This window comes from Eleutherodactylus coqui, chromosome 9 (genome assembly GCF_035609145.1).
Source record: "Eleutherodactylus coqui strain aEleCoq1 chromosome 9, aEleCoq1.hap1, whole genome shotgun sequence".
In the NCBI taxonomy this organism is placed as follows: domain Eukaryota; kingdom Metazoa; phylum Chordata; class Amphibia; order Anura; family Eleutherodactylidae; genus Eleutherodactylus; species Eleutherodactylus coqui.
Genome location: NC_089845.1, coordinates 57,790,649 through 57,816,969, shown reverse-complemented (window position 1 = coordinate 57,816,969; position 26,321 = coordinate 57,790,649). Strand labels below are relative to the sequence as shown.

At 46.4% G+C, this 26,321-nt stretch overlaps 2 protein-coding genes across 2 annotated transcripts; one reads left to right on the top strand and one right to left on the bottom strand.

Annotated features, from left to right (window-relative positions):
• Positions 1-2,047: 2,047 nt before the first annotated feature.
• Positions 2,048-9,571, bottom strand: ACOT13 (acyl-CoA thioesterase 13). The gene is made up of 3 exons (XM_066579437.1): positions 9,389-9,571; positions 3,970-4,154; positions 2,048-2,326 (listed from the first exon to the last, which is right to left on the bottom strand). Exons 1-3 carry the CDS (start codon positions 9,470-9,472, stop codon positions 2,170-2,172), a joined length of 426 nt encoding a protein of 141 aa, XP_066435534.1. The 5' UTR covers positions 9,473-9,571; the 3' UTR covers positions 2,048-2,169.
• A 682-nt stretch (positions 9,572-10,253) lies between these two features.
• Positions 10,254-22,788, top strand: LOC136579114 (tyrosyl-DNA phosphodiesterase 2-like). Its single transcript, XM_066579435.1, has 7 exons — positions 10,254-10,375; positions 12,192-12,304; positions 13,548-13,724; positions 14,571-14,662; positions 17,054-17,172; positions 20,049-20,219; positions 21,538-22,788. The coding sequence occupies exons 1-7, from the start codon at positions 10,286-10,288 to the stop codon at positions 21,817-21,819; spliced, it is 1,044 nt and encodes a 347-aa protein (XP_066435532.1). The 5' UTR covers positions 10,254-10,285; the 3' UTR covers positions 21,820-22,788.
• Positions 22,789-26,321: the final 3,533 nt, after the last annotated feature.

Genomic DNA, 26,321 nt, shown 5'->3' with positions numbered 1-26,321 from the left:
CTGTTGGGGTCCCCCAGGGCTCGGTCCTTGGTCCTCTTCTCTATCTACACAGCTCCAATTGGACAAAACATCTGCAAATTCGGCCTCCAATACCATCTCTACGCTGACGACACCCAATTATACACCTCCTCCCGCGAGATCTCTGAACAATTCCTTCAAAATATCACCGACTGTCGGTCTGCTGTCTCTAATACTATGTCCACCCTTTTTCTCAAACCTAACCTCTCTAAAACTGACCACCTTGTCTTTCCGCCTTCCAACCGACCTCCCCTCAACATCTTAATTCCAGTGTCTGGCACCATCATAACCCCCAGACAGCATGCCCGCTGCCTTGGGATCACACTAGACTCTGACCTCTCTGGCCCGAACATGCCACCTGCGCCTCAGAAATATTGCTAAAATCCGTCCGTTCCTCACCACGGACACGCTAAAGACACTCGTCGCCCTTATCCACTCCCGACTCAACTACTGCAACTCGCTATTCATTGGCCTTCCCCGCACCAGACTCTCCCCTCTCCAATCCATAATAACGCGGCAGCTAGGCTCAATCTTCTATCCAGACGTTTCTCAGACACCTCTGCACTATGCCGGTCACTGCATTAGCTGCCCATCCACTGCAGAATGAAATTTAAACTCACCCACAAAGCTCTCCATGGCGCCGCACCACCGTACATCGCTTCCCTCCTGTCCGTACACCACCCAGCCCGCACACTCTGATCTGCTAACACACAGACTAAACACCCCTCAAATACAAACCTGACATGCTTGCCTACAGGACTTCACCAGAGCAGCACCCATCCTCTGGAACGCTCTACTCCAAGGCATCCGGACAATCCCAGATGCACAAAACTTCAGACGTGCTTTAAAAACACAGCTCTTTAGGGAGACATACCAAATCTCCTGACCTAGTCCCTATGGCTCCTCACACCTTCCACCCTGCTTATTGCATATGACCTCTACCCCTGCACCTCCTTACTGCCCTCATCCGGTTTGCTTCTTAATAACTGATTTCCACATGTAATTCCCGTACTGCCTGTGTGCCCCCATGCCTTATACCTCCCGTATCACTGTTTTAAACTGATTGTATATCACATGTAATTGTTATATTGTCTGTGTCTCCTATGCTTGAAAGCGCTGCGGAATAAGTTGGTGCTTATACAAATTTAGATTATTATTATATTATTATTACAATGATTTGGAAATCTCATATAGGCCGCTGCAGACAGCCGTGTCGGATACCGCAGTGAGAATTCTCGCTGTGGACCCGTGCTCCTGCAGAGGCCTCCGTCTCCTGCTATGCGCCGACCCGACACTACTGACATTTCTGTGCGGGCCTCTGCGAGACCCGCACAGAAATAGAACAGGTCGTGAACATGTCGTGATTTGTTTTCCGCGTGTGTTTTCACGTTTACAAATCGCAGCTGTGTGCCATAGGATTGCGTTTTGCAATGCAGTCCTATGCAGGCAGGCACGAGCGGGAATTCTGCGGGAAATCCCGCTGCAGAATTTCCGCCCGTATGCAGGGGGCCATAACCCTATTTTATCAGAAGTTGGAAGTGAGATGTTTTTCAATTTCATTTATAAACTCATTTAGATTTATAGCAGCAACACGTCTATAAAAAATTTTTCTCAAAAGTTGGGACAGGACCAAGTCTATCATTGTGTCATCCCTCTTCTTTTTAGAACAGTCGGTAAATGTCTGGGAAGTGATGAGTTTTGGGAATTGAATGTTGTCCTACTTTGTCTAATGTAGGATTTTAGCTTCACAACAGTCCGGGGTCGTCTTTGCCAGATTTCTTTGGTTCCCAATATGCCAAATGTTTTCTGGTATTGGTCTTTTACCAATTTACGCATGCCGCACCACCAACCCAAAGACCCACTGCCTATCCAGAATATTGCATGGGCTCCCATGTGCGAGTACACACTGTATAGTTTTCACATAAGTGTTGATTTAAATATACATTATTCTATGGAATGCTCACAATTTCTCCTTCAATAGAAGGTTTTTCCTCTTTGTCAATGAAGTAAAATGCCGAACAACAAGGGAAATTTAGTGTTTTATTATTAATACAAACGATCTGTTGCAGCAAACCTTTGCAGGAGTGAAAGTTCTCATATAACATGTATCGTTTTGTAACAAAGTCCTTCAACAGACCTGAAGGCTTAGCTCTAGCTCCCGAGATGTTTCGTGTGCCTTCCTTGCGCTATTAGTTTCCCCGTATCTTTATTAACCAAGTCTACAGTTGCAAATGCTAGCGTTCTTCCTTGCTTCAGGATCTGCGCAGTGATGAGAACGGATTCCCCAATCTTGGCAGCATTCATATACCTTTAAGAGCGCAGAAGAAAGGAGATTATTATTTATTTTTTTAGTTTAAAATAAGTTTTAAATAAGCATAACTTCAACATTCTGATCTCCCAGGGTCCTCTCCTCACAAGTTTATATCTTGGGTCCCATAAATTTGGTGGTCTAAGGTTCATAGAAACAACTTTTAGAACTGCAAACTGCAGGGGCTTTCTATACCCAGTTTTAAAAGAAAATGTAAAATTAAAGAAAAAAAAACAAAACACAACACTATATGAAACGGTATTAGACATATCTATGCGTTAACCACTGCCAGGATAGAGAAAACATTCCCTGTCCTTCCAATCATCCTGCTGTCCCATCACCAAGCTGCCTGCTCTCTGACCTGTGTCCTACAATTCTCATATTCGCTAACTAGCAGAGGGACTTTGCCCAGCTTAAACATCCTCTTCTCCATTAAGACAGAACCATTCCAAGGTGTGTAATGAAGTAGGATGCAAGAAGATTCACCCCTCTTTGTGTGTGTCAGCTATTGCTCCCTGTTATCAGCCACTTCCTGAATGAATACTGCCATGTGTTCGGTGCCATCAGGTGTGTATCCCGTGGACGATTTTCTGGGGTCCCGTATGGCCCTCCTGTGATGATATTGCAGGGAGCCGTGCAGGTGTCATGGCAACCAGGGGGTCTTCTGAAAGGACTGTTGTGGCAGAATGCCTAACAAGCCATCCCTGTGGGGTGGATTGATAGACTGCTTGTCCAATCGCAATATGATGTAATGCTGTGGGATTACATTTTACTGCAGGAGCGATCAAAGCATCACATGTTGTTGCCCCCTCTGGGGACTATAAAAAAAAAATATGATACAAAAAAAGGTCAATAACGTTTTACTGATTTTTTTTTAAAAGTCATAAAAATTTGAAAGAAAACCCCTTTTGCTAGGTCTATAATAAAAGAATCTAAAAAAAAAAAATACATATTCGGTATAAAAAAAAAAAAAAAAAAAAAAAAAAAAAGGTCTGATCTATCAAAGTAACTAATTTTTTTCCCCGCCAGATGGTCGTCTGAAAAAAATTTTAATAAATAAAGAATGCCAGAAAAGTGCTTTTTTTTGCCACCCTGCTACCAAAAAAAAAAATTCAATACAAGGAGATCAAAAAGCCGTATGTACTCCAAAATGGTACCAATAGAAAACTACAGGAGGTCCCACAAAAATGAGCGCTTGCACAACTATGTCGACGGAAAAAAAAAAAATAAAAAAAATGTATGACTATCAGAAGATGGCAGCAAACCTTCTAAATACCCCTCCATGTGAAAACAGCCTCGCATCACTGTGGGGGTTTCTGTGATGCCATTGCTGTCAGTGGGGCGGCAGCAGCGCTGGCCCCATTGAAAGCAATGGGAGAACATTGCGCTCTCCTGCTGCTGTCAGTGTTCTGTGATGAGGGGACCCCCCACAGGGATGCACATCTGTCATTTCCCTCGGAACTGAGCATGGTCCAGAAGCGCCAGCAGACATGCGTAGTACAGACTTTCCTGCGACCTTTCGCAATGTTAATATGTAAGTGTGTGTGGTAGGAGGAAGGGGCTGCAGTGGGAAGAGGTTAATCAGCCATTGTGTGGGAAGGTGATAAATGGCCCATGGCCCAGCCCAGCCCAGCCACACTTACGTGATGTTCATGTCCACACTGACGCCCGGAACCCCTCTCTCTGTATACATCAAGGCAACTGTGGACACCGTGTCCACCAGATATGCTGTGAAGCCTCCGTGCATCGTGCCCCCTTGGTTTGTGTGCTCCTCGTCCACTTTCAGCTCACAGACAATTTTCCCGGGACTTGCAGAGACCAGCTGTACCTGCGGAGATGTACGAGCACAATACATCTTATTTTCTATAAGAGAAACCAAGTAACTTTGTAGATATGATAGCTTTTTGTTATCCATTAAAAGCTATGATGTTACAGCAAGCTTTCAAGACTTCTATCGACCCTTCATCAGGCTAATGAAACCTAGCCTGATGAAGGGTCGATAGAAGACCTGAAAGTTTGCTGTGACATCATGTATTTTTTTTAGCCATTAAAAGCTATCATATCTACAAGATTACTTTGTTTCTCTCACTGAGAACAATCACACTTTGCTCTACTAGCTAACACCGTACCAAACTTTTTTTTCCCTTTTTCCATATTTTATTCTCAAGAGCGGTGAGCTGCCGTATATCACCAAGGGCTGCTCTTATCTCTGTGAGGAAATACTCAGCCACCAGAGGGAGACACTCAGAGGACTGAGTTCTGTGCGAGGCTTGCACAGAACTAGGACATGGCGCGATTGTGTTACCACGCGGATTTTCCGCAACCAAAATCACGGCTGTCTGCATAGGATTGTGCGCACGCATGCACTTCTAGGGCAACGTGCAACGGCGGAAATTCCGTGCGGAATCTTGCTGCAGAATTTCCGCCTGTGGAATTGCGACTTGCTAACGCCGTCTTTTTAACGCGAATGTCAATGGGACTTTCTAATGTCCTCTGCCGCAGTGATTAATGTTAAAAACGCATCACAAGTTTGTGCAATTCGTTTTTAATATTAGAAAGTCCCATTGACAATCGCGTTAACACAGCGCTAAAAGAACGCAAGAGGGTAGGGGTCCTTATAGTGGTCTTCAAAGGGCCGATTGTAGTTGTAAGACTGTATAGTAATCGTGTCCCCAATAATGGCCCCAGTAGTAAGGGCCCCCCATATTGGTGGTCCCAGTAGGAATAGTGTTCCCTAAATTGGACGCAGCAGTAATAAGTGACCCCCATAGTAGTCCAAGTAGTAACAGTGACTCCCTGTTGGCCTCTGACCAGGCAGCATTCCTACGGGCATGGCACTCACCCAGCTTGTAGCCCTGGCCCAGTGGCAGCAGCAGCCACTGGATGCATGACTGCTAACCAGTGCCCCAGCATCTGCTGATACACCAATACTAGCGATAGCTGGGTCCCAGCACTGTATGATGACCGGCGCACCGATACTAGCGATAGCTCGGTCCCAGCACTGTATAATAATAATAATCTATTTGTGTAGCGCCAACTTATTCCGCAGCGCTTTCAGGCATGGATAAATGCAAAACAATACAACAATTACATGTGAGATACAATCAGTTTGAAACAAATGGGGTGGGGTGGTACTGGAGGAAGGGGGGGGGGGGAGCGAGGCACTGGGAAACAGTAGGGGATTTCCTGCGGAAATCAGTTATTACAAAACACACGGGGTGGGGCAGTAAGGAGGTGCAGGGGTAGAGGTCCTGTGTGATAGGCAGGGGGCAGGTGTGAAAAGCCATATGGAGGGGCGTGGGACTGGGTCAGGAGATTTGGTATGCTTCTCTGAAGAGGTGCATTTTTAAAGCACGTCTGAAATTTCGTGCATCGGGAATTGTCCGGGCGCCTTGGGGTAGAGTGTTCCAGAGAATGGGTGCTGCTCTGCGGAAGTCCTGGAGGCGAGCATATGAGGTTCATACCATATAATCACCGGCGCACTGATACTAGTGGTATGTCGCCCAAGCACTATATAATGACCGGCGCACTGATACTAGTGCCGAGTGGGCCCCAGCACTATATAATGACCGGCGCACTTATACTAGTGGTATGTCGGCCCCAGCACTATATAATGACTGGCGCACTGATACTAGTGGTATGTCGGCCCCAGCACTATATAATGACTGGCGCACTGATACTAGTGGTATGTCGGCCCCAGCACTATATAATGACTGGCGCACTGATACTAGTGCCGAGTGGGCCCCAGCACTATATAATGACCGGCGCACTGATACTAGTGGTATGTCAGCCCCAGCACTATATAATGACCGATGCACTAATACTAGTGGTATGTTAGCCCCAGCACTGTATAATGACCGATGCACTAATACTAGTGGTATGTTAGCCCCAGCACTGTATAATGACCGGCGCACTGATACTAGTGGTATGTCAGCCCCAGCACTGTATAATGACCGGCGCACTGATACTAGTGGTATGTCAGCCCCAGCACTATATAATGACCGGCGCACTTATACTAGTGGTATGTCGGCCCCAGCACTATATAATGACTGGCGCACTGATACTAGTGGTATGTCGGCCCCAGCACTATATAATGACTGGCGCACTGATACTAGTGCCGAGTGGGCCCCAGCACTATATAATGACCGGCGCACTGATACTAGTGGTATGTCAGCCCCAGCACTATAGAATGACCGATGCACTAATACTAGTGGTATGTTAGCCCCAGCACTGTATAATGACCGATGCACTAATACTAGTGGTATGTTAGCCCCAGCACTGTATAATGCCCGGCGCACTGATACTAGTGGTATGTCAGCCCCAGCACTGTATAATGCCCGGCGCACTGATACTAGTGGTATGTCAGCCCCAGCACTGTATAATGCCCGGCGCACTGATACTAGTGGTCTGTCAGCCCCAGCACTGTATAATGCCCGGCGCACTGATACTAGCGATCTGTCAGCCCCAGCACTGTATAATGACCGGCGCACTGATACTAGTGGTATGTCAGCCCCAGCACTATATAATGACCGGCGCACTGATACTAGTGGTCTGTCAGCCCCAGCACTATATAATGACCGGTGCACTGATACTAGTGGTCTGTCAGCCCCAGCACTATATAATGCCCGAAGCACTGATACTAGTGGTCTGTCAGCCCCAGCACTGTATAATGACCGGCGCACTGATACTAGTGGTATGTCAGTCCCAGCACTATATAATGACCGGCGCACTGATACTAGTGGTAGTCGGCCCCAGCACTGTATAATGACCGGCGCACTGATACTAGTGGTGTCAGCCCCAGCACTATATAATGACCGGCGCACTGATACTAGTGGTGTCATCCCCAGCACTATATAATGACCGGCGCACTGATACTAGTGGTCTGTCAGCCCCAGCACTATATAATGACCGGCGCACTGATACTAGTGGTCTGTCAGCCCCAGCACTATATAATGACCGGCGCACTGATACTAGTGGTATGTCAGCCCCAGCACTGTATAATGACCGGCGCACTGATACTAGTGGTCTGTCAGCCCCAGCACTGTATAATGACCGGCGCACTGATACTAGTGGTATGTCAGCCCCAGCACTATATAATGACCGGCGCACTGATACTAGTGGTATGTCAGCCCCAGCACTGTATAATGCCCGGCGCACTGATACTAGTGGTATGTCAGCCCCAGCACTATATAATGACCGGCGCACTGATACTAGTGGTATGTCGGCCCCAGCACTATATAATGACCGGCGCACTGATACTAGTGCCGAGTGGGCCCCAGCACTATATAATGACCGGCGCACTGATACTAGTGGTCTGTCAGCCCCAGCACTATATAATGCCCGGCGCACTGATACTAGCGGTATGTCAGCCCCAGCACTATATAATGACCGGCGCACTGATACGAGGAGTATTTCAGCCCCAGCGCTATATAATGACCGGCGCACTGATACTAGGTGTATGTCAGCCCCAGCACTATATAATGACCGGCGCACTGATACTAGTGGTATGTCGGCCCCAGCACTATATAATGACCGGTGCACTGATACTAGTGGTATGTCGGCCCCAGCACTATATAATGACCGGCGCACTGATACTAGTGGTATGTCAGCCCCAGCACTATATAATGACCGGCGCACTGATACTAGTGGTATGTCAGCCCCAGCACTATATAATGACCGGCGCACTGATACTACTGGTATGTCAGCCCCAGCACTATATAATGACCGGCGCACTGATACTACTGGTATGTCAGCCCCAGCACTATATAATGACCGGCGCACTGATACTAGTGGTATGTCGGCCCCAGCACTATATAATGACCGGCGCACTGATACTAGTGGTATGTCGGCCCCAGCACTATATAATGCCCGGCGCACTGATACTAGTGATCTGTCAGCCCCAGCACTATATAATGACCGGCGCACTGATACTAGTGGTATGTCAGCCCCAGCACTATATAATGACCGGCGCACTGATACTAGTGGTCTGTCAGCCCCAGCACTATATAATGCCCGGCGCACTGATACTAGCGGTATGTCAGCCCCAGCACTATATAATGACCGGCGCACTGATACGAGGAGTATTTCAGCCCCAGCGCTATATAATGACCGGCGCACTGATACTAGGTGTATGTCAGCCCCAGCACTATATAATGACCGGCGCACTGATACTAGTGGTATGTCGGCCCCAGCACTATATAATGACCGGTGCACTGATACTAGTGGTATGTCGGCCCCAGCACTATATAATGACCGGCGCACTGATACTAGTGGTATGTCAGCCCCAGCACTATATAATGACCGGCGCACTGATACTAGTGGTATGTCAGCCCCAGCACTATATAATGACCGGCGCACTGATACTACTGGTATGTCAGCCCCAGCACTATATAATGACCGGCGCACTGATACTAGTGGTATGTCGGCCCCAGCACTATATAATGACCGGCGCACTGATACTAGTGGTATGTCGGCCCCAGCACTATATAATGCCCGGCGCACTGATACTAGTGATCTGTCAGCCCCAGCACTATATAATGACCGGCGCACTGATACTAGTGGTATGTCAGCCCCAGCACTATATAATGACCGGCGCACTGATACTAGTGGTCTGTCAGCACCAGCACTATATAATGACCGGCGCACTGATACTAGTGGTCTGTCAGCCCCAGCACCGTATAATGACCGGCGCACTGATACTAGTGGTCTGTCAGCCCCAGCACTATATAATGACCGGCGCACTGATACTAGTGGTATGTCAGCCCCAGCACTGTATAATGACCGGCGCACTGATACTAGTGGTATGTCAGCCCCAGCACTGTATAATGACCGGCGCACTGATACTAGTGGTATGTCAGCCCCAGCACTATATAATGACCGGCGCACTGATACTAGTGGTATGTCGGCCCCAGCACTATATAATGACCGGCGCACTGATACTAGTGGTATGTCGGCCCCAGCACTATATAATGACCGGCGCACTGATACTAGTGGTATGTCAGCACCAGCACTATATAATGACCGCCCGCTGATACGAGGAGTATTTCAGCCTCAGCACTTTACCTTGCTCATGACTCGGTCAAATCCCGGCCCCTCCCCCAAGGCTTTCACCATGGCCCGTAAGGTGCTGACGCATAAGGCGCTCATGACTAGTCCCGGAGGATCACGACTAGAGCGGCCACGGAACTCCGTACAGTGCCGGTCACCTACAACTTATGGGCTGACAAGCCCCGCCTCTACCACGGCAGGAACCCCACGTGAGGGGCGTTGCTAACAGAGCTGCAGCGGTTGGCTGCCGGAGCCTCCTCCGAGGGCATATTAACATCTTCATCAGCACTTCGGCCCTATTCAACAATTCCAGCAACCTGATTGGTTCAGATTCACAATTCCAGCAATCTCATTGGTTGTTTGGGTTGTCTATCTCACAATTCTGGCAACCTGATTGGTGAATAGGTCAGAATGGCTGATGATCTTAATACGCCCTCCGAGGGTCACCAGTGGAACTATTTTACAAGTGCGTAGCTCTTACAGTGTTCGATGAAGTCAATAAAATAGCACATAACCTTCTGCAACGCTCCTGTCCAGCTTAGAGTTGCTGCTGGAAGGTGTGATGTCACAGGATGGGGCGTGGCCTTACTGGGAAGGGGCGGGGGTCTCCCAAGCGCATATATCTATATTACACCCCAGATCGGCACTATGCAGCAATTCCAGCAATCTCATTGGTTGTTTGGCTTGTGTGATTCAATCTCATTGGTTGCTTGGGTTCCCTGATTGATTGCTAGTGCCGAACTGGGGTTTAATATAGATATATGCTGATATACTGCAGCACTTCAGCAGCATAGACGATTCCAGCAGCCTCATTGGTTGTTGGGCACCACGTGGATACACGTCGTGCACGCGGATACAGTTACACAGCTGTGCACGAGAATCACGTGATCAGAGTTTTACTCCTGCTGACAGATGTGGGCATGGTTTGCTCGTGCTGAGAGGAACATAGCTGCTGCATCTAGGAAATATATGCTTACTCGTGCTGAGAGGAAGGTATCCGACGTAAGCTGCCTTTTTTTTACCTTGCATGCTATAGGCTGGATTTGCTGCGGAATCCCGCTCCGCACTGCAGATCCGTCCGTGGACAGGAGCTCTAAATGGCGAATTTGTCGGCGTGTGACGGCGAGGGTCCTGCGCACCACCATGTATCGCACGCTTGCGGTCATGTGACTGCCCTTTGTCAGTGCGGTTGCATAGGATCAGCCTTTACACAAGTATAGCGCTCGCTGCGTGGAGAGATGTCGCACGCCGCCACCCGTTTCTTGCGCATATCTACACGCCGGTGGCCGCGGATCAGGGAGGCCATTTATTTTCATTGACTCAATTCATCGCGTATCAAGAACTATAAATACTAAAAAAAACGTAATGCGTCCCGATGCCACGGAGTGCGGTGTGACCTGCGACTCTCCGAGCAGCTGGTGTGTAACCCCTCATCTGGGCACAAGGATGTACCTGCAGCGCCCCCTGCTGACGTACTAGTCCTGTACACATTGTATGGCGGTCAGATTCTAGAACCTCTAGCGTGTACTGCAGGCTTATTACAGCTTTCCATCACACGGTTGCGGTACCAAGTTTCCTCGAAAATAAGTCATAGCCTGAATTTTCAGGATTTTCAGCAAGGCGTGAAATATAAGCCCTAGTTACATAAAGAAATGCATTACCCAGGCCTCCCCCCGAGCCGCGGCGCGGTTCCCGCAGTCCTCAGTCGCTCATACACGATCACTTTATGGGATTCATGAATCCCACCTACAGGAAGCAATGGCTGTGATTGGTTGTTCAAGTGCTGCATTGATTGGCTGAGCCGTGGCACTCAAAGAACCAATCCCAGCCATTGCATTGGTTCGAACACTGCATTGATTGGCTGAGCAGCGCTCAAAGAACCAATCGCAGCGATCACATCGTTGATGCGGGACTTATGAATTAGCTGAGCCACGGTGCTCAGAGAACCAATCAATGCAGCCCTCCAAGCATTCACAGCTTTCGCTTTGTGGTGGCGGAATTTACAAATCCCATAACCAGAAAGTGATCCTGTGTGGGCGGCCGAAGACTGCGGGAACTGCGTCAGGGCTCTGAAGAGCAGCGGGAAGGACCTGGACCGAGCCTGCTGGATAAGTAAAATAAGACATTCCTGAAAATAAAACCTAGCGCCTCTTTGGGGGAAAAAAGTAATATAAGACCGGGTCTTATTTTTGGTGAAACACCGTGTGCTTCTACCTTCCTGCTGGGGATGCGGCACCAGACGCCTTGCTCCCTGTTCACGTGGGGTCATAGGTGAAGAACTGCTACAAAAGTGTGGACTTCAGACCCTCCTAGAGTGGACCATCCTTCTCTGATACCCCGTTATCAGAAGGGTTGAAATCGCTAATGTTACCGGAGATGAGCGGTTGGTCCGGCTGTCCTTACACATTGGATTGTCGATGGGATCTACTGACAAAAATCTGTGATCCATTTATGAGAACTGTTCCACGTAGCGATCATCCTATCAGATATGTTGGATTAGAGGCCCTCTAGTGGTTGGGTTCAGATGATACAATTTTCCCCTGAGTCAAGCTGATACTGAGGGAGGGGATCCACTGCTGGGAGACCCCCGGATCGGACAATGTTAGCACCGAACGGACCGCATTATAGTCCATAGGATCCATTCAGCGCTGCTCGTTTCCAACATAAGACGGACCGGCACCGCCAGGGGATTCCCCTCTTCTGCTCCCCAGATGGAGCCCCCAACGCAGATGTGAAAGCAATATGTACTGATGTCGTCTTCATCAGTTTTGTATAGTTTTTGGGCCTCATTGCTTCCTTTTCCCTTTCCTACTTTCAGAGGGCAATGAATTCTTACTTTGAACCACAAGTGGAGGCTCCTCCAGAGGAAGAGACGAACGTAACCAATCCACCGCCATCGGAAGCCATGCCTGTAACCTCCTCGGATACATAGTAAGAGCGATGGAAGTTACTATACAGATGTACATGGAGATAGAAGAGCAGGTGCTATTGGAAACCACTCAGCCACTATATCATGAATGCAACTAGATGTCTTCTAATGACACCTGAGGCCTCATGTCCACGGGCACACGCCGAGTCCAAGGCCTCATGTCCCGCGGACATGAGCGCTGAAAATAAGAATTAACTTACCTCTTGCCCGCTCCGGATCTTCCCTTTGCCGCGGCGTCATGTTCTCTGCGTCGCGGCCGGATCTTCTTTCTTCGGCCCGGCGGATGCGCCGGCCCGAAGAAAAAAGATCCGGCCGCGACGGAGAGAAGATGAAGCCGCGGCGAAGGGAAGATCCGGAGCAGGTGAGTAAATTCCGAATTTTGTCTCCCGTGGATCCGGACGGCTTCCATAGGCTTCAATAGAAGCCCGCGGGAGCCGTCCCCGCGGGAGACCCGCACGAAAATGGAGCATGGTCCAGATTCTTTCATGCTCTATTTTTAAAAAAATCCCTTTTATTGACCATCCGCGGGTATTTATCTACCCCGCGGGTGGTCAATGCATCCCTATGGGGTGCGGATCCGCGTGCAGGAGAAGAGTTAAAATCCGCTGCGGATTTTAATTCTTCTTTTGCCCGTGGACATGAGGCCCAAGTGCAGAATTTCCGCAGCGGATTCCATCTGTGCCCGCAGCCATGGACATTTTCTCACCTGTCCGGATGCGGTGCGGGTCTTCTTTTCTTCTGCACTGCAGAGTGTGTGGGTGCGCCCCTCGCATGCACAGTGCCTTTTTTTTGCAAATCTCCAGCTTTCTCACTGATCCGCGGTACATCTGTAGTTTCAGCTGCGGACGGGCCACAGATCGGACAGCTTCCATTGACTTCAATGGAAGCCGCCGGTGTGGGAATCCACAGAAAATGGAGCATGCTGCGATTTATAGTTTTAATTTATTTATTTTTTATCCTGCGCTTGTGATCCGCTATTTAATTACCTGCGGATAGCCAGTGATCATCTATGGGCATATTGAACTGCGGATCATCCCCTCGGGGATTCCACAATTCCATTTTGCCTGTGGACATGGGGCCTAAGAGTTTTGGTTTGTTTCCTATAACTGTCCTCTGGAGTTCCTCCCCATAACAGTGCGAAGCTTGTATAAAGTCCAGTTGTTGGACAATAATATTGGTTATCTGTGCGCCCCGTTCCATGGATAGTAGGATACTGTTGATGATGGTTCTGGTTTTCTTGCCTAGCATCGACCTGACAGATGATACACCAATCATTATAAAGCAAGCGCCCGTCTGCGATAATCCTGCTACACTGAACCAAGAAGACGAAAGCCACATTGTGCTTCTAACCTGGAACGTTGATGGAATTCACAAGTCCAACCTTGCTGAGAGAGCCCGGGGGGTCTGCTCTCATCTGGCATTGTAAGTCTGTTACGTGGCTGCTTTTTTTACATATGTTTTAATATTTTTTTTGCAAGAAAGAGAAGTTTAGACTGATGACCCCAATGTATGGGTGAGCTAAAGAAAAGAAATGGCAAGTGAGACAGTTTGCAGTAGGATTCCTTTTGGATATGATTTGGACATGCTTCCTTAATACGGCCAGCCCTTAACTTTTTTCATTTTCCTCCAATTTGGGGGGAAAAGTTGCTGAAAGTAGGTTTTAATTAACAAAGGATTTCTCACTCGGCAAATTCTCTGATGCTCCCACCGGTCTCTGTTGCCGTCCTTCTGTGACGACGTTGCAACTAACCAACATGTGGCAGCGGCAGTTAATCAATTTCCTCGGTGATAATGGTAGCCCGCTGGGCATATGACCAATATGGACAGTGACTGGCTGTAGCAGTCAGATCTGGGTAGTCCGAGTTGTCGCTCTGCAGGACCGAGACCTGGGTGACCACTGGAGTGGTGCTGCTGGAGGGGGTAGGCAGTTAGCAGGTGTTTAATGCTTAGATTGTTGTTTTATCACATTCCGTGCAGTTTTTTTTTTTAAACATTCCGGACAACATCTTTTAAGAAAAAGTAAAATAAAAAGTTATTACTTACTAAAACTATCCATATGTGCCGTTAAAGTGTTTCTCTGGTCCTCGTTTAGCCTGTGTATGGAAAAGATGCTTGACTAATGTAATGTAACAAGAACCCACCAAGTGAATCCATGCCGCACCCCCCCCCCCCCCCCTCAGTAGGCTGCAGAGTTATACCTAGTGTTTCTTTAAACGAATGCAGATTAGTTCATCTTCAGCGATTTGTATCTTACTTGTGTTATTGCAGGTACAGTCCGGATATAGTGTTTTTGCAAGAGGTTATTCCACCATATTATGAGTATCTGAAGAAGAGAGCCGTCAGCTACACAATCATTACTGGTATGTAGATGTTTTTGACAATCGTACAAGACTTTGTTTTCAGAGTCTTCCTTATAAAAGGGCAACTCTAGTGAAAATGCTTTTTTTCCCCCCATCCCTCACTTGATTAGTTGTCACATTCTGGATATCTCATACACTACCGTTCAAAAGTTTGGGGTCACATTGAAATGTCCTTATTTTTGAAGGAAAAGCACTGTACTTTTCAATGAAGATAACTTTAAACTAGTCCTAACTTTAAACAAATGCACTCTATACATTGCTAATGTGGTAAATGACTATTCTAGCTGCAAATGCCTGTTTTTTTGTGCAATATCTACAAAGGTGAATAGAGGCCCATTTCCAGCAACTATCACTCCAGTGTTCTAATGGTACAATGTGTTTGCTCATTGGCTCAGAAGGCTAATTGATGATTAGAAAACCCTTGTGCAATCATGTTCACACATCTGAAAACAGTCTAGCTCGTTACAGAAGCTACAAAACTGACCTTCCTGTGAGCAGATTGAGTTTCTGGAGCATCACATTTGTGGGGTCAATTAAACGCTCAAAATGGCCAGAAAAAGAGAACTTTCATCTGAAACTCGACAGTCTATTCTTGTTCTTAGAAATGAAGGCTATTCCATGCGAGAAATTGCTAAGAAATTGAAGATTTCCTACAACGGTGTGTACTACTCCCTTCAGAGGACAGCACAAACAGGCTCTAACCAGAGTAGAAAAAGAAGTGGGAGGCCGCGTTGCACAACTAAGCAAGAAGATAAGCACATTAGAGTCTCTAGTTTGAGAAACAGACGCCTCACAGGTATCCAACTGGCATCTTCATTAAATAGTACCCGCAAAACACCAGTGTCAACATCTACAGTGAAGAGGCGGCTGCGGGATTTTGGGCTTCAGGGCAGAGTGGCAAAGAAAAAGCCATATCTGAGACTGGCCAATAAAAGAAAAAGATTAAGATGGGCAAAAGAACACAGACATTGGACAGAGGAAGACTGGAAAAAAGTGTTGTGGACGGATGAATCCAAGTTTGAGGTGTTTGGATCACAAAGAAGAACGTTTGTGAGACGCAGAACAAATGAAAAGATGCTGGAAGAATGCCTGACGCCATCTGTTAAGCATGGTGGAGGTAATGTGATGGTCTGGGGTTGCTTTGGTGCTGGTAAGGTGGGAGATTTGTACAGGGTAAAAGGGATTCTGAATAAGGAAGGCTATCACTCCATTCTGCAACGCCATGCCATACCCAGTGGACAGCGCTTGATTGGAACCAATTTCATCCTACAGCAGGACAATGACCCTAAACACACCTCCAAATTGTGCAAGAACTATTTACAGCAGAAGCAGGCAGCTGGTATTCTATCGGTAATGGAGTGGCCAGCGCAGTCACCAGATCTGAACCCCATTGAGCTGTTGTGGGAGCAGCTTGACCGTATGGTACGCCAGAAGTGCCCATCCAACCAATCCAACTTGTGGGAGATGCTTCTAGAAGCGTGGGGTGCAATTTCACAAGCTTACCTCAACAAATTAACAGCTAGAATGTCAAAGGTGTGCAATGCTGTAATTGCTGCAAAAGGAGGATTCTTTGACGAAAGCAAAGTTTGATGTAAAAACAATGTTATTTCAAATACAAATCATTATTTCTAACCTTGTCAATGTCTTGACTCTATTTTCTATTCATTTCACAACGCATGGTGGTGAATAAGTGTGACTTTTCATGACAACACAAAATTGTTTGGGTGACCCCAAACTTTTGAACGGTAGTGTATGTATATTGTACTCGCTTCCATGCAGTGGTGGGGACGCTATTATATTTTACGGTTTTAACTGTTCACCGTATAGCAAGAGTAATCTTATTTCATGGGGCGTTAAAATTGCAGCATTGCCAAATATGTCTTTTTGTGTGTGCTGTTGTTATTTTTCTCACTTAATCTAATTCAATAATGTTCCATAGCACAGCTTCTGTGAAGGTTCTATTTTAACTTCACTGTATGCATACATTTGGATGACTGTTAGAGATGAGCGAGTATACTCGCTAAGGCACAGTACTCGAGCGAGTAGTGCCTTAGCCGAGTATCTCCCTGCTCGTCTCTAAAGATTCGGGGGCCGGCGGGGAGCGGGGAGGAACGGAGGGAGCGGGGGGGGGAGAGGGAGATCTCCCCGCCGGCCCCCGAATCTTTAGAGACGAGTGGGGAGATACTCGGCTAAGGCACTACTCGCTCCAGTAATGTGCCTTAGCCAGTATACTCGCTCATCTCTAATGACTGTCAATTTCAGCAGTTTTAGGTATAGTACTAAAATTCTCACTGATGCTGTTGTCCTGAGTCCATGGTGAATTTGTGCAATCCTAGAGAGCACCTTCAGAAGCAAAGTGATTGTTATTTACTTTATTTGACAACTTTCTAGGAAATGAAGAAGGATATTTTACTGCCATAATGCTGAAAAACTCAAGAGTGAAGCTCATAAGCCAAGAAATTGTTCCGTTCCCAAGTACAGTTATGATGAGAAATTTGCTTGTAGCCAATGTAAGTGTCGTAGTTTTGTCTGACTTGTGTTAGAACTGGTCGCGTAAATTTTCTTCCAAGCAAACCATTAGGCCGTCTTCACACGGGCGTCAAAATCACGTGAGAGGCACAAATCTCACACAAATATGAACCCCATTCATTTATATGGTGTCGTACACAGGAGCGATGTTTTCCTGCCCGGCACCGTGATGCGAGGCTATGCAGCAAACACATGGCAGGATCTTCTATCTTGTGCGTGCTCTTCTATCGCAGCGCCCATTGTTTTCATTGGGGCTAGGTGCACGCAATGCCACATCTCCCATTGAACACAATGGGAGAAACTCCGCAAACTTCCGCCTCTGCTGACAGTCACGGTAGAGGAGGATCGCTTCATCCCCGAAGTGATGTGGGGCTATTTTGACATGAAAATGGCTCTCATCCCCGGGGAATTCACATGGTGGGGAGCGCGACATGGGGGCAGGATTCACGGCCCCCTATCGTGTTCACTACTTGGTATGTTCACACATGGCAGGCATGCTGCAGATTTCCTGCAGAAAATCCGTAGCCTATTACAGTAGCAGCAAGCTTAATGGGAGTTTGAGAAATCCCATGCACATGTTGCTGCAAAAAAAATCAGTAGTGTAAATTATGTTGCGGATATAAGTTCCATCCAGCCGGTCCTGTTGGTGCGGATTTCACCGCCTTAAATGAGGCCGCTGTCACACGGCCGGGAAACTCACATGAGATTTTTGCATTGCAAGATATAAATATAAACCCCATTCTTTTATTTCAACTTGTTTTTATTAAACATTTTTGCATTAAACAGGGTTTCCATACTTTTACAAAACATATATATCCGTATATCAAGCATGTTTATCAAAACCTATATCTGTGTAGAAACATGTATATTCTTAACTTCTTAGGAAAACATTTCCTCTGTCCTTGTCAATAGAATTTAAACATTAATACTGGTATGTGCTTTTCCTGACTTCTTACTTCATATGGGGGGTAGAGGGGAGAGGAAAAGGAGAGAAAAGAAAAAAAAAAAGAAGAGGGGATGGGGGGGGGGGGGGGCATGGGGTCACATTATGGGTCAAAAAAAACAAAACAAAAACAAACCTTCAACATATTTCAACAACCTAACCAACCATGGACCAAGTTGACACCATTATTATTTTTTTTTTATTTGTCTTCTGCATCTCTCCTCCTGTATATAATTCCGAACAGAAACCTATTCTCCGTCCTGTATATGAATAAGCGCTCCGGCACATGCGGGCCCCCAGCGTACCCCCCATGTCAGTTACACTCCACCGATTGGGGGGTCTTCAGTCATAGACCTAGTCATGTACCATGCAGTCATTCTGAAAGATTCATGTATTGCTCTTTTTACTCTGTGTGGTAGGATATCAATAAGACTCTCCCATATCTCGAAAAATCCCTCTACCTGCGTCTCCTTTTGGAAAGAGGCTTCCACCCAGTCCATAAACCCCATTCTTTTGAATGGAGTCACATGTATAAGCAATGTTCTCCCGCATCGCAGGAAAAAAATCATGGCATGTCCTATCTTTTTTTTCGAGTTCCTCAGAACACGTCGCCCATTGATTTCAATGGGATCTAATGTATCGCACGGCTCTTGCATCCCTGCAATGTGAAGTTTCCCATTGAAATCGGTGGGAAAACACTTCGGATCCTGTCTCGCGCCAGAGGATCAGAATTCCACAGATGCAATGTGGTTTTGTCTGAAAATCGTCTCACATCCACGGGTAAATCATCTCTGATTCGCTGGCTTTTTGCTTCATATACAGTGTGAAGCCGCACTCCAGCGGTGATCTCTGAATGCTTAAACGCTCTGCACAAGCGCCAGCGACTTTAGCAGTGATGCCGGCGCTCGTGCAGTCGTGTTTAGATGACTTTTGTCCCGCCTAAATCTGACTTTAGTTATTCCTTTCTATCAGAAACTTCCTGGACTTCTTTGCCTCATTCCTGTGACCTCATTCTGACCCGCTGAGACGTACTTGACTTTGTCTCAAGGAGTCAGTTTTCCTTCAGCATAACTCCTGTATGATTGACCCTACCACACACGCTCTTTAGAGGGGGCACAGAAATTCCTATCACAGCCATTACTGATTAGTAGAGGCTGGCCAGAGGAATATACCCTTCCAGCATTAAAACACATAGCCCTCCATAAACTGTTTATTTCTTCCCATCCGCTGGCCTTTGCTCTAAGTGCTCAGAATCCCGACTTCTTCACTGCTGATTTTTCTTTTACACAGTTGTAATGAAGTAGGAAATATTTCCGTTTCCTATCTCTAGTTTTATAGTCTGTAGCTTATTTAGGTTAATAACAATTACAGTGTCCTACCAGTAGGCAGAGATGGTACAGTGCTGATGCATCATGGGATTGATGGCACAGAATAGTGAAAGAGGAAGCAGGGGCAACTCTCAGCAGATGAGTATCGGGCAGGAGGCTGCATTGCACGGAAGTGACTGCAGTATACATAGGAGGCGTCCAGTGTATGACAGGCAATCGGGAGAGAGGTGCAGGGATGGAGAAAAAAATGTATTTTTGCCAGAGTGGCCCTTTTAAAAGTTAAATGTATGCAGTTAAGATTGTATTAGATAGTAACATAGGATGTTGGGCCGAAAAAAGACACCTGTCCATCTAATTCAGCCTATTACCCATCAATATTGATCCATAATAACTTCATATTTTAATAATTAGATGAGCTAAATGAATATTTTACTATCCATTTAATACTTATTTGAAATGTTTTATTCTTTATTTCCAAATCATTTTTTTTCCCTGTGAACCTTCGCTGTTCTACCGTTCGTACGCTGCTTAGTCTTTCAGCCCCATAAGTAAGTGAAAATGGCTCATGTTTGTCCTTTCCAAATAGGTTAATGTCTGTGGACACCATATTTGCCTCATGACTTCCCATCTGGAGAGCCTCAAAGAACACTCAAAGGAACGTCTGACACAGCTGAACATTGTACTGAAGAAGATCCAGGAAATGCCTCCTTCAACTGCGGTCATATTTGGCGGAGATACAAACCTGATAGACACAGAGGTCAGTGGCATTCACCAGTTCTAAATGTTCAGCAATGTATGTGCTGGTCCCCCCTCCCCTTTCTAAGAGCACGTTAACACATAACGGAAGTTACACAGATTTTCCGCAGCAGAAAATCAGCACTAAAACCCGCATTATTGGTGCAGGTACGTGGCAGACTTTATGCCTTTTATTGAGCGGGTGAAACCCGAAGCAGATCTGCACTAGTAGTGCAGATTTTAGTCCGGGTTTTCTGCTATGGAAGATGAGCGCTATTTCTGCTACATGTGAACATACCCTTATACACTGATCAGCCATAACTCTACAACCAATGGCAGTTGAAGGTACTATCTAGTTACAATGGCACCCGTAAAGAGGTGTGGTAACATTAGGCAGCAGGTGAACAATCCGTTTTTGAATTTGATGCGGTGGAAGTGCGAACCATGAGTAAGTGTAAAGTTCTGGGCAACTTTGACAAGGGCCAAATTTTGATGGCTAGACAACCGCCTCTTCAAAACGCCAAGTCTTGTGGGGTGTTCCTGATATGCAGTGGTTAGTACCTATCAAAAGTGGGCTAAGGAAGGACTACTGGTGGCAAGATAATGGGCGCCCAAGGTTCACTGTGTGTGGAGAGTGAAGGCTAGCCTGTCTGGTCTAAAAGTACCGAAAAGCTACTGTAGTACAAATTACTGAAAAAGGTAATGCGGACTGTGATAAAAAGATGTGACACTATACAGTGCATTATAGCTTGCTGGGTAGTCAGTGGTCAGAATGCCCATGCTGATCGCTGGAAGAGCCTGCAATGGGCAGGGAGCATCCATAGTATAGCTTGTAGCAGTGAAGCAAGGTGGCCTGGTCTGATGAGTCCGGATTCATTTGGAGGGCCAAATTCCTGCACGTTATGTGCCTGCGGAAAAAATGGCACTAGAATGCTGTAAAGTAAGAAGGCAAGCATGTCAAGGCAGTGTGCTGCTCTGGCATACATGTGGGTGTTACTTTGACACCTATCTAAACATTGTTGCAGACTAGTTCATCTCATCGTGGCATCCGTAGTCATCAATGGCGGTGGCATCTCTCAGCAGAATAATGTGCCCTGCCGCACTGCAAAGACCATTCAGGAATTGGCCTCCAAATATCCCAGATATCAATCTAGTCTAGTATCTGTGGCATATGGTGGGAAAACTAGCCTGTCTGATCCATGGAGGCCTCGTCTAATGTGTGTATGGAAAAAAACATGTCACTCTAACTACCATTTAAAGGTTTTTGTGCTACCCCCCCCCCCCTATAAAAAAAACACACACAAATATATACTTTCTGTTTTTCTCCTTTGCTCCTACAGGTTCAGAAGATTGGAGGATTGCCGAGTGACATTTTGGACATTTGGGAGTTTCTAGGGAAACCTGAAAGCTGTCGCTATACGTGGGACACAAAGATCAATAACAATCTGAATATTCCATTCACCAGCAGGCTGCGATTTGACCGTATATTCTATCGCGCTGCAGTAGGTGGGAGCCAGATCGTTCCTCAATCTCTGGAATTAGTTGGCACTGAAAAGCTGGACTGTGGGATGTTTCCTAGTGATCACTGGGGTCTTTTATGTGATTTTGAGGTGATCTTATAAAATCAAACAGCTGGGATTTATTTTAAATCTCCTTTAAGCCTTTCAATCCAATTTGAATCCTGGTTTTCCTAGGGGGCTTACTCTTTTTCTGCCCTTATACAACGGCGCTATATGCTGGCTAAACACAGTACTGCATGAGGTGACACGTTGGATAGGCAGCAGAGGGGCTGGCAATATACTGTAAGAGAACCCCGACAGACGTCTTCCAACATCGAAGCTGTACAGCCTTAAATCATAATGTCTTCAGAGATCAGACAGTGGATTGGAAAGGGTTAAATAAACTGCTTCCTCTGAGAAGGATTTTGACATTTTTCTTGCACTACTAAATTTCTATGAAAAATGTCGTTATTTCTGGTGTAGAAAATTTGGAAAACTTGTTTTCTGCACCAAAGTTATTTTGGAATGTTTTTATGGTGCGTAAAGCCATTCTATCGCGATTTGTTTAATTTTAAATGTTAAGCAATTATGTAAAAAAAAATTTTTTTTGGATTGTATGGGTGCCTCTGTATTCACCCAAGACTTGTGGATATCTTCTTTCTAGACTACACATGTGCTAAAGGAGACATCTAGTTTCCTCCATAGTAAAATATGGATTTCTAGTTCTTGCATTGTTTTCTATAGATCTAACCCCAACCACATCAAGAAACACACATTGTTAACCTATTCCTGGTACATAAACTAAAACCTTGATCAAGATGACCAGTGGATTAGTAAGGAGAATGTAATGCTCCCCTCTAGAACCTCATATTTGCATATATCAACACTCCAGAAAAACACATAAGATACAGTATAGGTTGCTAGACTACAAAGCTATAAAGAAGGTTAAACACAACCCAACACATAATACAGTTATACTTACCTATATACAATAGGTCCAGATAGTCTTCAGACCCTTCCACTTTTTTATATTTTATGTTGTTGCCTCTTGTACAAATTAAAGAAAAAAATAAAGTTTATACTCACAATGCATATCGGAGCCAAAACCACAGTAATGTTGTCTGACCTGACTTTTACCTCTTTCTTCTTGATCTGAGGGGCAAAGTGAATTAGGGCAAGCCAGATTGTCCGAAGTTCCCTCATATGGTAGGAAATCTCTCCTGCGATGTCTAAATCCCTCGTACCGTGCCCTCCTCTAGATGGGCACCTCAACCTAGTTGAGATGCATCCATGGTCAATGGAGTCCAAAAAGGTTTGACTGTAGACCTCCCGTCTATCTGGTTGCTCCACCAATGAAGGGAGCGATGGGTTTTGCAAGACAGGATGCACTTCTTGTTCAATCCTTTGGGAGAATGATTTCAACTGCTCAAGAACTTTTCCTGTAGAGGTTGCAAATGCCCCTGGGCCCATGGCACTGCTTCTATAGTTTTAGCCATGAGACCTAGGGCCCTCATCAGAGTTCTGATTGTGTTTTTGTGCTGGGTATGGTCAGAAATTTGGCAGCAGCTAATACTCTCCTTCCTCGAAGGGGTTAATGATATGGTCATGCGAGTGGAGTTTATGATAAACCCCAGGAATTAGAGATGAGCGAATATACTCGTTTCGAGTAATTACTCGATCGAGCATCACTATTTTCGAGTACTTCCGTACTTGGGTGAAAAGATTCGGGGGGAGGCAGGGGGAGGCGTGGCGGAGCGGGGGTAGCAGCGGGGAACAGGGGGCAGCCCTCTCTCTCCCTCCCATTCCCCGCTGCAACCCCCCACTCACCCACGGCGCCCCCCGAATCTTTTCACCCAAGTACGGAAGTACTCGAAAATCGTGGTGCTCGAGTGAAAAAGGGGCGTGGCTGAGTACGTTCGCTCATCTCTACCAGGAATGTTTTCTTTGTCTGTGGCAGAGAGTCTGACTTGTCCCAGTTTATCACCCAGCCTAAGTGTTGGAGGAACTCTACTGCTATATGAATCTTGTGTGCTAGGACCTCCTCGGAGGCTGCCAGCAGGAGACAGTCATCCAGATAAGGGATGATGGACAATCCATGAACCCCGAGAGCTTTTGCTACCTCTAAAATCACCTTTGTGGAGGTGTACGGAGCAGATGAGATGCTGAAGGGCAAAGCTGTAAACTGATAGTGTTTGATAAGCATCCTTCAGATCTAAGGTGGCCATGAATTCCCCTGGCTGTAGAATGATTATAACAGACTTTTTCTTCATTCTAAATCCCCCACTTCCGTGTTTAGTAATTTAAGTATCTGAGATCTATGATCATCTTCCACCCGCCCCCCTGTGGATTTTTGGATCAGAAAAAACAGAATAAACACCTGTTCCTTTATCTGAAAAGGGCACTTCTTCTGGAGCTGCATTGCTTTGGTATTTGGAGATGGCATCCTCTAGGTCCACCTGTTTCTATCTCTTGGGTGTGATATGAACTCTACAGCATAGCCCAAACGGATTATCTTTAGGACCCATAGGTCCTGCATTGATGTTATCCAGCTTTGAAGAAAGAGGGTGAGATGCCCTCTTCCAGGAGCGTCTAATATAGCTGGGGGGTGGGGAAGGTGATTGACTGAATTCAGGTTAAATTCTCGGACTTCTATTTAGTGTCTTCCTTTCATTATCAGTAACGACTAACCTGGTGTACTGCTGGATGCAACTGGATACATGAATGGAGAACAGTTGTGTTTAGTGATGAGTCCCAATTCTGTTTGGGGCAGAGTGATAATCATCAACGTATCTGTTGGGGTTTTAGAGAAAGGGTCCACCCTGCGGTGATTTCAGAGCACCACATAGGTCCATCTCCTGGAGTCATAGTTTGGGGAGCAATCAGTTATCACAGCAGGTCTGAGTTGGTGGTTGTTGAAGGCACAATGGCTGCCCATCAGTATGTGGACAGAGCGGTACGTCCTGTTGTCATACCCTTCATGATCACCATCAAAAATACTATTTTCCAACAGGATAATGCCTGTCCACATATTGCAGCCATCACAAGACATGCCTTGCAAAGTGTCATGACCATGGATTGGACTGAGTGGTGCCCAGATTTATCCCCAATAGAACATATCTGGTGCGCCACTAGGTCACATGGCCACCCACCACAAACTAACTGCACAAGTTATGCAGGCATGGACATTCTGGGTATGACTCCGTACATATCTACCATGTTTCATGAAATCCCACCAATTCCTTCAGAATATAACGCTCATTTTCCAAGAATGTATTAATAACTGCCTATGGAGGAGCAAAGGGTCAGGGAGGCACACAATCTCTGGCACTTACTTTAAAGGGCTTAGCTCCGCCCTGTCTCGTCCCCTCCTATTGCAAATAGTGGAAAGGGGCGGAGAGGGGGCGGGAGCTCTTCCATCCCCCCCCCCCCTGCAGACAAGAACACCGTATATCGGCTCGGCGTGAAAACCGAGCCGATATACGGTCGTCTAAATAAGCCCTTAGAAGGGGATTTTATTCGATCTCTGGATTAACCCTTTAATGGTGTAGCTCTTTTCTTTTCAATTTTGTCTTCCTACTCTCAAAAAGTCTCAACTCTTGTCCGTCGCTGTCGGAGGCTCGTTGCTTTTCGCGGGACAAGTTGTATTTTTCAGCAGTTCTATTTAATGTACTGAAAAACACACGACTTTTTGATCGCTTCCTATTACATTTTTTCTTGTACACAGGTGACCAAATAACACAACGCCAGAACTGCACAATTTTTTTCTGCCAACACTCACCGTGTGGAATATTCCATTATTTTGATAGATTGGATACTTTAATGCGGACGTGACCGTACCAAATATGTTGTGTTTTTTTCAAATTTCTTGTATGAATACAGAAATCGGTAACTAATAATATATAGAGATCCTTATTTCGCACTTATTCTTTACTTTTTTTTTAACTACCCACAAGGGACTTGAACTTGTGATCGATTGATTGTTTATACCATATACTGCAGTACTTCAGTATTACAATATATGGTATTTCTGCTGGCATTCTATTAGTATAGACCACAGCTCTGTGTAACTGTATTCCTGTCCGCACGTGCTTCTCGTGCACATCTCAAAAGGGGGTGTGTGTATCCAACAACCAATGAGGTTGCTGGAATTCCAGCAAAGTGCCGCGGTATGATATATATGCGCCCGAGAGGATCACTACTAGAGCGGCTACGCAGCTCCGTACAGTGCCGGTCACCTACGAGTGAACTTATGGGCTGACAAGTCCCCCTCTACCACGGTCGGGGCGTTGCTGACAGAGCTGCAGTGGTTGGCTGTCCGAGCCTCCTCCGAGGGTCACCGGCGGAACTATTTTACAAGTGTTCTTACAGTGTAGTCACGTGGTGCCGAAGAGCCAATCAGGTGGCTCTAATCAGCAGCGCTACTGAACTGCGGCTGAAATCTGTCTCCTGTCTAGCTTGGAGTTGCTGCTGGAAGGTGTGATGTCACAAGACGGGGCGTGGCCTCACTGGGAAGGAGCGGTAGTCTACTGAGCCAGTCAGCTTCTGAGTGGGCACTATTTTACTTCCGCTTTTCGCGCTAGAACGCATCACGTGGCTTCACTGCAGCTGGCGATTGGCTGCGAATT

What these genes read in the sequence shown, in the direction of transcription:
- ACOT13 (XM_066579437.1), bottom strand. Translation starts at nt 9,472, where the DNA reads ATGAGCGCCTTATGCGTCAGCACCTTACGGGCCATGGTGAAAGCCTTG. An exon ending in TTGACCGAGTCATGAGCAAG is followed by an intron (nt 4,155 to 9,388) that starts GTAAAGTGCTGA and finishes ACATCTCCGCAG; the next exon opens with GTACAGCTGGTCTCTGCAAG. An exon ending in AGTGTGGACATGAACATCAC is followed by an intron (nt 2,327 to 3,969) that starts GTAAGTGTGGCT and finishes GCGCTCTTAAAG; the next exon opens with GTATATGAATGCTGCCAAGA.
- LOC136579114 (XM_066579435.1), top strand. Translation starts at nt 10,286, where the DNA reads ATGTGGGCATGGTTTGCTCGTGCTGAGAGGAACATAGCTGCTGCATCT. An exon ending in GTAACCTCCTCGGATACATA is followed by an intron (nt 12,305 to 13,547) that starts GTAAGAGCGATG and finishes TTTCTTGCCTAG; the next exon opens with CATCGACCTGACAGATGATA. An exon ending in GAAATTTGCTTGTAGCCAAT is followed by an intron (nt 17,173 to 20,048) that starts GTAAGTGTCGTA and finishes CTTTCCAAATAG; the next exon opens with GTTAATGTCTGTGGACACCA.